General features: G+C 36.2%; 3 protein-coding genes across 3 annotated transcripts; all 3 read right to left on the reverse strand.

Moving 5' to 3' along the window:
• Window positions 1–233: 233 nt before the first annotated feature.
• Window positions 234–5420, reverse strand: LOC122000769. The gene is made up of 2 exons (XM_042555221.1): window positions 4583–5420; window positions 234–445 (listed from the first exon to the last, which is right to left on the reverse strand). Exon 1 carries the CDS (start codon window positions 5353–5355, stop codon window positions 4588–4590), a length of 768 nt encoding a protein of 255 aa, XP_042411155.1. The 5' UTR covers window positions 5356–5420; the 3' UTR covers window positions 234–445; window positions 4583–4587.
• Window positions 1614–2204, reverse strand: LOC122002013. Its single transcript, XM_042557035.1, has one exon. It carries the CDS (start codon window positions 2202–2204, stop codon window positions 1614–1616), a length of 591 nt encoding a protein of 196 aa, XP_042412969.1.
• A 2679-nt stretch (window positions 5421–8099) lies between the features above and the next one.
• Window positions 8100–10572, reverse strand: LOC122002017 (serine/threonine-protein phosphatase BSL3-like). Its single transcript, XM_042557040.1, has 9 exons — window positions 10522–10572; window positions 10199–10437; window positions 9632–9716; window positions 9352–9450; window positions 9067–9266; window positions 8917–8992; window positions 8692–8821; window positions 8476–8615; window positions 8100–8381 (listed from the first exon to the last, which is right to left on the reverse strand). Exons 1-9 carry the CDS (start codon window positions 10570–10572, stop codon window positions 8298–8300), a joined length of 1104 nt encoding a protein of 367 aa, XP_042412974.1. The 3' UTR covers window positions 8100–8297.
• Window positions 10573–10997: the final 425 nt, after the last annotated feature.

Consider the following 10997-nt stretch of genomic DNA (forward strand, 5'->3'; position numbering starts at 1 on the left):
GGACAAACATAATCATCTTTTACCATGAAGATCATATGCTACCTAAAACATTCGAAACTTTGGGAGAAAAGTGTAGCATGGAATGAATGCAACTCTAAGTTGTCACAAGCAAAATCATCCAATCAATTATTAAGGAATATTTACAGACTGGTCATGCCAATACATCACAAGAAAATATATAACATTATCAAGGGCAGACCGGCAGAACCATAAATTGGATTAATTATATGATATGGTGATACCACAGAAAATCAAGCAATATCATTAAGAAATCATGGTACATTTCATGGTAAAAATTTTCTCAAAATATCAAAATTCAAGCCTGACAATACATATTCTTCTGTATGCATTAAAGAAAATGCAAGCATATTCATTACAGAAATTCCATACAATGCCTTGCATCATACATCCGGATCCTTGCACATTGTGGAATGATACCCCGCAACTGGTTGTAGCAACATCAAACGAGAGAGGGCTTCAGGGGCACAGAATAAAATGTTATAGATATTAATAGAATAAGCTCTTGCAAGTATGTATCTACATATAACAGAATTGTCTCAAACAGAAGCCAGTCTGCATAAATTACACTAACCATGATTTCAATAACTTTTATTCCCGACAATAATCAACAAAAGCATGCATGGGTAAGAAGCGTCCTCTTTTACTTTCACAATGAAGCACAAATACATGTGGACAATAAATACCATTAAATGCCGTATCTACAAACAAGAATCTAAGGAGACAGATGGAAGAGTTTTAAATGGCCTCCTGAATATAAACTAGATCCCCTTGTAATCTTGAGGGAAACAGAACCCTCCAGGTGAAACAAACAATTAAAGTGAAACATACTAAACTGCAGCTTCCTCTTTCATGTTGAAAAACAAGAAACAAATTATTTATGTCACTCCATATAGTCCATGACTAATAATTAAAATAGAAAGCAACATGTTTTTCCTAAGTTGTTTTTATATTGTTCATGTGATGCAGCAAGTTAACACAGTATTATCAAAAGGTGCTCAAGTGAGTGGCTAGACAGGCAAAACATTGCTTGGGAACGACAAACTTCTTCATTCAAAATTTTGCAACTGTGTTCGCCAGCTTTTGGTTCAAACAAATGCAAAAGAGACTCACAAATCAAACCAAAGTATCAGGAGAATAATTATGTAACTCCTTGACCAATAAAGACAGCTCTTACATCTCTCATTACATTATAAGAGACGCAAACATGACAAGGATGGTATCTAACAATTATGATAACTTTATTTTGTAGATGGCACGTATATCCTGTTTTTATAACCTACCTCATGTGTGCTCCTTGTTCTCCCTGTGACAACTCTCCTTTACCAACCTAGAAATTTTAACTTCACCCCTTGGTTAGTCTGCTTTGAATATATACCCTCATATAGATCCATGAACTTCTTATGCTTTGTTTACTCGAAACGATGGAAAGGAGAGGGAAAATAATTTATTGAGGAAAAAATCCCTAGGGAAAAGCAAAGAAAGGGAAAGAGAAAAGAAACATATTCCTAGGGAAGCAGGGAAGGGAAGAGAAGGGGAAGACCAACAAACGATGCAGAAAAAGAAACCTATCATCCACATATAACCAAAAGGCACTAACAGATGAGTGATGTCCCAGGCTGGATAGGCTGATCAACGTTCATAAGCCAGAGCTTTGTGTGCTGAAGGCAGGCATGGAGAGCCTCCTTATGCAAGACACCTAAATAGATTACCCGCGAAGTGATAAAGGATACATCGAGATCCTGCTCACCAAGCAGGTCGGTGGCATCGTCCGTCACATAGTCATAGGTCAAGCAGCAGTCATGCTCATGAGTCCTGGTCAACATCATTGCCGCAAACTCGCTCAGCAGCTTGACATCGAACAAACACCCGAAATAGGCCAAAGTCAAAATGTCAATCACGGCCCGATCCGGCTCATCCTTGTCATCAACGGGGATAGGGGTTTCTTCTTGAGGGGTAGAGATAGGAGGAGGAGGAGGATATACGGCAGGGGTGGTGGCGGAAGAGGCGAGGTTGAGCTCCTCCTGGACAGTGACGGAGAGGGGACACTGGAGCTTCTTGTAGTAGTCGATGAGAGTGAGCATTGTGGGCTTGGAACAAAGAACCTGTTCCTGCTCCTTGTTGAGCGGCTTCCCTTGCGCAAGGCTCTCCTTCGTCTGCAAGATGTGCTTGTGCTTCTTGCACATGGCTCAGAGGCCTGCGGCCAAGGTGCTTTTGCACGATCAGACCTCCGTGCAGCTTATGACCAAGGTGCTTCTTGCGCTGCTTCTGTGAGATCACAATCGAAGGGCCACAGTGGACACCGGGGCTTAGTTCACGATAGTGGAGGTCGTGGTAGTGTCGAGATCGATGGGTGTGACCTCAAATCGAGCGCTAGCAGTGCTGGACTTTGCACGATCCCAGATGGCAGCGTGCTAGGCCATCGCTTGTGGGGCCACTGCCCCCGATCACCGACGGTCGAGTGAGGCATTCACGGTGGGGTTCTCCATTAAACTATTGTGTTAATGTCAGATTGTTCCCCGAAAGAAACACATTGCAAGGTTCTCGACAAAGACCGCTACATCTCCATAACTCAAGTATAGTGCTAAATATGCAAGGGTTCGCGTTGCAGGGTTCGATTGTAACATATCAACAAAGACCGCTACATCTCCATGAGAACTTGAATGTAGTGTTAAATAGATAAGAGTTTTCACATCATAGGTTGGATAAGAATAAATATTATAGGAAAACTAACAATCTAAGATTTAGAACATGAAATATAGGGACCTCACTAGTAAATCAATGAAGGTAGTAGATGTCATGATTCAAAGAAGAATTAGTATTTTGTGTGTACAAAACAAAATGGATAGGCGAAAATGCAAAGATAATAGAGAACTTGAGTTTTAAATTATAGTACACAAGAAATAGTAAAATAAGAAATGGAGTGAATATTATTGTAAATAGTTCGGTAAAGGATGAAGTTGTTGGAGTAGTTAGATTTTTAGATAGAATTATAACCCTTAAGATAATAGTGGCAAAAGAAACTATGAACGTAATTAGTATATATGAACCACAAGGTTTTAGGATGACCTAGATGAAGTATTTCAAAACATTCCGCTAAATAAAATGATTTTAATAAGAGGTGATCTAAATGGGCACGTAAAGTGAAAAATGAGAAAAGATAATAACACTTGATAACGTTCAAAAGTGGAAATAATAAATCGCAAATTGACTTTCTTATGGTTAGGAAGAATGATAGAAAGATTTCTAAAAATTACAAGATCATCCTTGCAGAAAGCTTATATAGAAAATTCTAGAAAAGAGAGATATTAGTGTAACATATATTGAATTAATTAAGGATATGTATAAAAATGTAACGACCTAAAAACTTTAGGTGGAGTAATTGAAACATTTCTAAAAAAAATAGGATTACATCAAGAATCAGCTCTAATTCCCTATTTTTTTATACTAATTATGGACAAACTCACTACACATTCAAAACACAGTACTATAGTCATATTGTTTGCAGATTATATTATTTTGATAGATGAAACACGTGAAGGAGTAAATGTTAAATTAGAATCTTGACGGAAAACAATAGAAGGAAAATGTTTTAGGCTTAGTAAAATAAAGACAAATTATATGGAATTTAAGTTTAGCAATATTAGACGTAATAAGACAATTATTAAGATAGGAGATGGTAAGTTGCTCGAAACAGAGAGCTTTAAATATTTAGGATCATTTTTGCAAAACAATGGAGGGATTGAGAGATGTCTTACATAGAATACAAGTAGGATGATTGAAATAGAAGAGAGTATCGGGTGTTTTATGTGATCATAAAATACCTCTAAAACTTAAAGAAAGTTCTACCAAATATGTTATATAGAGCTGAATATTAGGCTATGACTCGAGTACATAAGATAAGAGTTACAGAGATGAGGATGTTAAGGTGAATGTGTGGGCATACAAGGATAGACATAATAAAAAATGAGAGCATTAGAGATAAAGTCGAATTTGCATCTATTGAAGAAAAATTCCAAGAGACGCGTTTAAGATAGTACAAGCATGTACATAGACGACCAATAAATGCTCCAGTTAAGCAATGTGAAACTATAACAAACACGTACATCAAACAAGGATACATCCACTGCCTATCCACCCAATAAATGTATCCACATGGACTTATGAAATTACATAGGCATAACCCCTAATGAATAAAGAGGAGTTGCTCCAGCATGATCATGAGTCATGACTTTAGTCAAATCACCAGTTTAAATAATACAGTTGATAGATTTGAGTTAGAGTCTGGATAATGGCTAATCCAATGGTATTTTATCATTGTGTTAATTGTACAAAAGATCTCGCTCTTTGATTGTGAATTCCACTATGTTTTTGCAACTAAATCTAGATACAAAAGAAAACTGGCAAATTCTGAATTAGCTGCAAATACTTAAAAGCATCTAGTTTTCACATAAGTCCATATGCTTCTACTTAACAAAGATGCAGGTTATAAAGCTAGTTTAACTACAACTTTACAACATGGATACTTCAAAATCCTACAAAATAGACGAGCCAAGACAAATACCTCTGTCAGGTATATAAATCTGAATCGTACCGAGAAGAACCTGAGTAGCCAGCAACGAAGTCATCATTGCCATCAGACTCGCTTATAGGAAATCCCAAATCGTTCAACAACGACCCAAACATTGTCATTTCAGCAGATCGAGCACTAGCGGGCCATGTCGCCACCAAAGTGCCCTTTGCCCTCCTCATCTGGCATTCCGCGATGATGGCAGCCCCTAGGCCATCCATCACGCTCCCGGACGGAAAGTAATCCAATCCTCGCACCAGATGCTGCTCGGCATTTCTCTCCTCTACCGTCTCCAGCTTAAAAGCCAGGGTTTCGTCCACGGCTAACCTCCCCCTGTAGTTCTGGCTCCGGATCGAGTCTAAGATCAAAACCCTCTCCGCCTGGATCCCCCCCAGCAGCGATTTTGCAACAGCACGGGCCCTTTCGTCCGCAACAGGGAGCTGAACAGAGACGAGGACCTGACTTTCTCCGGCGTAGACATAGCAAGAGCGATCGCGTGCCGAGGGCTCAAGGGAGTTGCCAGCGAGGGGAATCTCCGGCAGGATTAGGGCACCGATGAGGACCTTGTGGGGGATCCGATGGAGGACGGCCAAGGAGGGGGCGGAAAGAGCGATGATGAGGAGGGGAGGACGGAGGTGGTCTGAACTGGAGTTGGGGTTCAGGAGGACAAGAGGTGGCGGGAGAGAAGGAGGCGGAGAGGCGAAGTTGTCAAGGTCTTCTCGGAAGAATCGAGAGGGCGGCGGCGTCTCCGTGAGAACGTCTTCCATCTCCGCTTCGATCGCCGCTGCTTTGCGTAATTGTGTTTGCAATAATGCCTCAAAGACGCCATAGCGGTTCTATACGGATTGCGGTCTTTGTTTGCGCAGCAAGCAAAGAAAATAATAAAATAAATTATTTTTGTGTTTCAATAACACTACCGATTATATCATTAACTAGTAACTTAGTTGCAAGCAAAATTCATGCGAATAACCAACATAACTTATGTTGTTTCAAATGCATGAATAATCAAAACGGTAAATCTTACCGTGAAATAATTACAAGATCGAACAGTACTTTTATCCACAAACTAAATTCCTCACCAGAGAATGTTCTTCACTTGCGAAGCATCAAGTCGAACCACATTCTTTGTTGCTTGGACGTTTAGATAAAGGGAATAGTGGGAAGTTTCAAGTTTGGATACCACTGCCCACTATCATTGCACACGTTGCATGTTTACTATTAATATCTTTCACTCGTTCAAATCATGCCATAAAAATAATATAAAAGTATACAATTCATACTTAAATAAAAAAATAATTCATACACCAATAAACATACTGAGTGATTAAAATTTAAAAATATATTATATTTTACATAGTCGTTCATTAAAATAATTTAGAAATATTAATATCTTATATTGATCCTAGATTAAATTATTTACATCCATATAAATATTTCTAATATCTCATAATCACTATTATATCACAAGCATATTCAATATCTTCAATCAAAGTAATTATTTACACTCACATTTTATATACTTAACAAAAAAAAGTAATTGATCGATTAGTGAATAAATATCAAAAATATAAATCTATTTTAATTTTACTTTTTAGCTAAAATTTATTTATTTTAGTTAGTCGTTTTCTAATCATATTTCATAGGCTGAATCATCTATAGTCATTAGGATAAATGCTAAAGTAACAGACTCTAGTTAAAACTTCAAGTAGACAACTAAATAGTCGCTTAGGTTAAAATTAAGATTAACTTATAATCTTAAATGTCTCACATAGTAAAAAAAATAAAGATCAATTGTCTTACTACCCTCATTGTCGTTATAGCACATATGGTATGTATCACATGTTACAATGTTATTATCTTTACTAATAAAAAGTGCATGTTTTTTTTATAAATTTAAAGTCATACTAATTTTGATCTAAATATTCCCAATGTCTAATCCTGAATTCAACTTACGAATTTCAATGAAGTTTAATCAATTGTGGATTTATTTACTCTGATCATTATCAATTTTACAAATGATCTCATCTTGATATTACTGTCAAGGTGACCTCAGCTTACAGGTATGTCTTCATTCACAACTTCATTAGTTGTCTTATAAGCAATGATCTTACCTATATTTATACTTAACAAATAGAGATGATTGTCTATTTGATAGATCCAATCTCAATCTACCAACATGCTCACCGAGACTTATCCAAATGTAACATTAACATATACACTAAATATATCATGACATTTCACAATTAAACATATTACAATATTCGATTGTCATTACAATATATTATATTATATGAAGTCACAAAGATTTCACATGTCATTGAAATAACTCTTTAATCAATGACTTAGTAAAAGGATCCACAAGTATAGCATGTGTAGGAATATATTCAAGAACTACTTTTTTCTTGTCAATTATATCTCTTACAAAATTATATTTAATAGATATATATTTATTTTTGCAATGATATTTGGAATACTTAGAAAAAGCTATGGCAGCTTGATTATCATAGTAAACTTTAATAGGACTCTCACTATCCTCGATGATTTTTAGATGTTTCAAGAGCATTTTTAACCAGACAACTTCTTGCACGGTCACATACTCAACTTTAATTATCGATGACGCTACACAAACTTGTTTCTTGTTGTTCCATGAGATATTGTTAGAGTGTATACTAAAAGTCTAACATTTGGTATAAACATTTATCTAGTTATAAGAATCACATTGGTCAAGTGTACATTTATATATACCAAATGTAGATGTTCAATTAATTTATATTGTAGATAACATAGTGTGTGGTGTCACACACAGAAGATCGTGTTATCAGTTCTTTATAAATTATAAACAGTAGCTCACGACTAAGATGGAAAGGAACAAACCATTGGAATAGTCGTAGTGTAATTAGGTATTAGTTTATCTTGACTAATTGATTACACTAGTACACTCTAAATGTATTGAGTAGGACCATTTAAGGTAAGTTCTTTTTATACTGATTTAATAAAAGAACTAGACCTTAGTTATTATGGAAGTGTGTGCTCTTAATCCTAATATAATAACAAACACATATATTTAATACACTACAACAAAAACCCTTATAGACATCGGTTTTCCACCGATGTCTATTACATTTTTGACCGATGTCTATGAAGGCGATGTAAAAGGTCTGCCATTTTAGACATTGGGTTAAAACTGGTGTAGTATCACTTAACGACATCGGTTTTTGAATCGGTTATAAACCGATGTAGTATCACTTAACGACACTGTTTCAGCAACGGTGTAAAACCGATGTAATATGAATATACCTTGACAACTACCCATCTTGGTTGTTTTTTCCCTTGACATTTTGAATTTGCAGAGCTCAAACACCCATTCCTTATCAATTACACGTTACACTCAAAACTTATCTTGTACACAAAATCACCAAAGGAATTATAGCGACGGAACTGCAATAAGGGAAAAGATTATTATTATACATGGCTCATAATAATTGTTAACCTCGGTTTGTCTCAACAAGGAAAGAATAACTACCACAAAAACACTATTGGTGAGCAACTTTCAATCAACTTTACATGTTGAAATATCTAAGAGCTTTACAAATTTTGATGGCCAGTTTATAAACCCAGCTTCTTGTTCAAAAGAGTAGGTCCAACAGCTGAACCACCAGGAATCTCAGTTCACAGGAGGGGAATTAGTATACCATATTTGGGATGATTTCTATATCCAGGCTAGAGAACCTTGATCATTTGCCACTTGAGGTCTGCCTCGGGTAGGCGTGGCTGGTCTGTTGGCATTAATTTCCTGAGGAGATAAACAATTTTGTTTCCAAGTCATAAAGAATGCAGATAGATGCAACAATAAAGTGCAAACATCAAAAGAGTTAACGCAGCAATACTTGCATCCATGTATCCTCAATATGACGTTCCAGTGATGTTTCAGGAGAATGGAAGGTAGGAGGTAAGGGATGAATTAGCTTTGGGACAACCACAAGATCTCGTCCCAAAACCAAAATTGCCCCCGTGTTATTTGTTGTTCCTGGATATATGGATTGAAAGAAAATTAGGAGAATTAATAGACAAACAATAGACTAAGCAAAGCTATGGATCCTCACCACAATAGTTAGTTGCAGAGAAAAGAGTGATTAAATGACCCTGAGCAAATCGTTCAAAACCATCCATGACACACTCATGTGCCCTTACTATCAACTGGAGGTCATTATTATTGCAGAACTCAATAACTAACTCGGTCAGGTTGTCACATCAAAAGATCAAAAATTTGAAACCATTGTATAGGAATTGAGTAGAAAATGGTCCGAGCCAAACATATAATCACTCACCCCAAAAGTAACCAAGCCAGGCCCCCTGGCATTTGGTCTTAACCCCTCAACACTGTCGTTCTCTGTTGGATCATACCTGCATGAATAAGAAACAAGAAATAGTTATTCACAGAAATAAGGTATTTCTTTTTAGTTATTTATTTGTATGACCATAGCAGATCCATAAGAACTATTGCGCCAGTTTCCATTGTGATAGGTCGTTGAAGGTTTTCGATCTGCTCTACATGATTTATGGAATGACCAATACCACCATGCATGCAGATAACTTTCTTCTCCATTAAAGCAGCTAAAGGCAACCAATTAAACAATCTGTTAATACGGTGCCATGCCCAGATTCCGTCTTGTTCTCCCTATTTCCAAACAATAAACAATAATATGGAACATAATTTTTTCTTGATAAACTAAATAATGACAGCAAATAGAAATTAGTGTTACCATTCTCTCAATGCACTCGGTACGAAACCCAAATAAAGCATTAATGTATGTTGCCTCATGGTTTCCACGAATTAAATGTATATTATGTGGATATGCAATCTGTAACATTGATTCAGAAAATTTTGAAAAGTTTAAAGATACAACATATTTGTAAACATAAACCTGTACAAGAAGAGTGCAAAGTAATACCTTCAAGAATTCTTTGATGCTAAATATTTTCATAAAAATATTTGCTTGGATAAGACTGATCACATTGACAAGCTTGAGGGAAAAATAATACCTTCAATGCAAGGAGAAGAATAATAGTTTCCAGACTATGTTGGCCACGATCAACGTAATCACCCAAAAATAGATAATCAATATAACTGGAAGTGGCAAAAACATAAGACAGTGTCACAGGCGGATAAAGGAAAATATGAACTAAAATTAACACTACAGATTTAAAAAAAGATGCACCCAAGTGTGTAGCCAAAACTGTGTATCAACATCTATTTTCATGCTGCAATATATGCAAATAGGACAAAGCAAACTTAAACCTAGGATCTGAATAACTGAAGTCATGAGAGTACAAGTGCAAACCAAAATAATACAGGTCAAAAAAAGCTGCACATTATCATCTGGGAAAAACTTGCAGTCAGTAGCTGCTTTCACACTGCAACATAAGCAATAGATCAAAGCAAACTTAAGTCTAGCGTTTAAATATCTGGTGTTAAGAGTGTAAGGGAAGGATATAGATAAGAATTCTGTGCTAACTGAAACATGAAGAAAACCTGGTGGAAATCATGGAGGAAACATGGTAGAAATCTAGTCATGCTTGATAATATTAGTGAAAGTTGAAAGTGCTTACGAAATGTCCCCTGCCGTTGAAGGAGCACCATACTCATCAAACAAGCGCATGAGATCCCCAAACTGACCATGTAAATCACCAAAGATTTTGACAGGAGCTTTAATTTGTAGAACAATTGGCTCACTAGTGAATATTCTTTCAGCACTATCACAAAGCTCAGAGATCTCATTACAATCTAAGAAGAACTGCCTGCGTACAGGGGGTTTCCAACCACGTGGTTTCAGAAGATGAGCAACAACCTGTAAATTGAACACATTAGGCTATCATCAATAGAAGATTTACTTTACACGCATAATCAACAAGACATTATAGATATTAGATACATTGCTCTTGCTCTTGTATGAAGTATCTATTTGGTTAGCAATATGAACCATGTTCTAAAGTACTGATAAGTGCTGGTACTAGCAAATATTCTCTGCACTGCTTAACTTTGAGAATTCAAACCTAATCTATAATAGCTATGTTTGTATTAAACTGTGCACTAGCCTATGTGAAAGGTTTGCTACTCCCTTTCCTGATAAGTAGTGGCTTGACAGTTCACAGACACCAGAATCAGTCATTATATACTTATTTAATATCATTAATAAAAAATGAAAGCATAAAAACAGAAAACAATTATTTCTTATTTGTTATTGAACTGTCTAGTTAACTAGATATGCTTAGAAAGCTGCACTCTACCTTGTATTAGATAATCACTAAAAAAGTTGACAAGGAAAGTTACGTGAGAGGTGAAGGATTGAGCATCTGTAGCATATCTCGTACTGAATCAGAATTACAAAAAAATAATAAGAAGAAAGAT

Source organism: Zingiber officinale, chromosome 7A, assembly GCF_018446385.1.
Source record: "Zingiber officinale cultivar Zhangliang chromosome 7A, Zo_v1.1, whole genome shotgun sequence".
NCBI classification, from domain to species: Eukaryota; Viridiplantae; Streptophyta; class Magnoliopsida; order Zingiberales; family Zingiberaceae; genus Zingiber; species Zingiber officinale.

Excerpts from the sequence above, each read along its gene's own strand:
- LOC122000769 (XM_042555221.1), bottom strand. The coding sequence starts at position 5,355 with ATGGAAGACGTTCTCACGGAGACGCCGCCGCCCTCTCGATTCTTCCGA.
- LOC122002013 (XM_042557035.1), bottom strand. The coding sequence starts at position 2,204 with ATGTGCAAGAAGCACAAGCACATCTTGCAGACGAAGGAGAGCCTTGCG.
- LOC122002017 (XM_042557040.1), bottom strand. The coding sequence starts at position 10,572 with ATGGTTCATATTGCTAACCAAATAGATACTTCATACAAGAGCAAGAGC. Across the intron at positions 9,451-9,631 it reads TTCTTCTCCTTGCATTGAAG|ATTGCATATCCACATAATAT; the intron begins GTATTATTTTTC and ends TCAATGTTACAG. Across the intron at positions 8,382-8,475 it reads TTGAGGATACATGGATGCAA|GAAATTAATGCCAACAGACC; the intron begins GTATTGCTGCGT and ends TTATCTCCTCAG.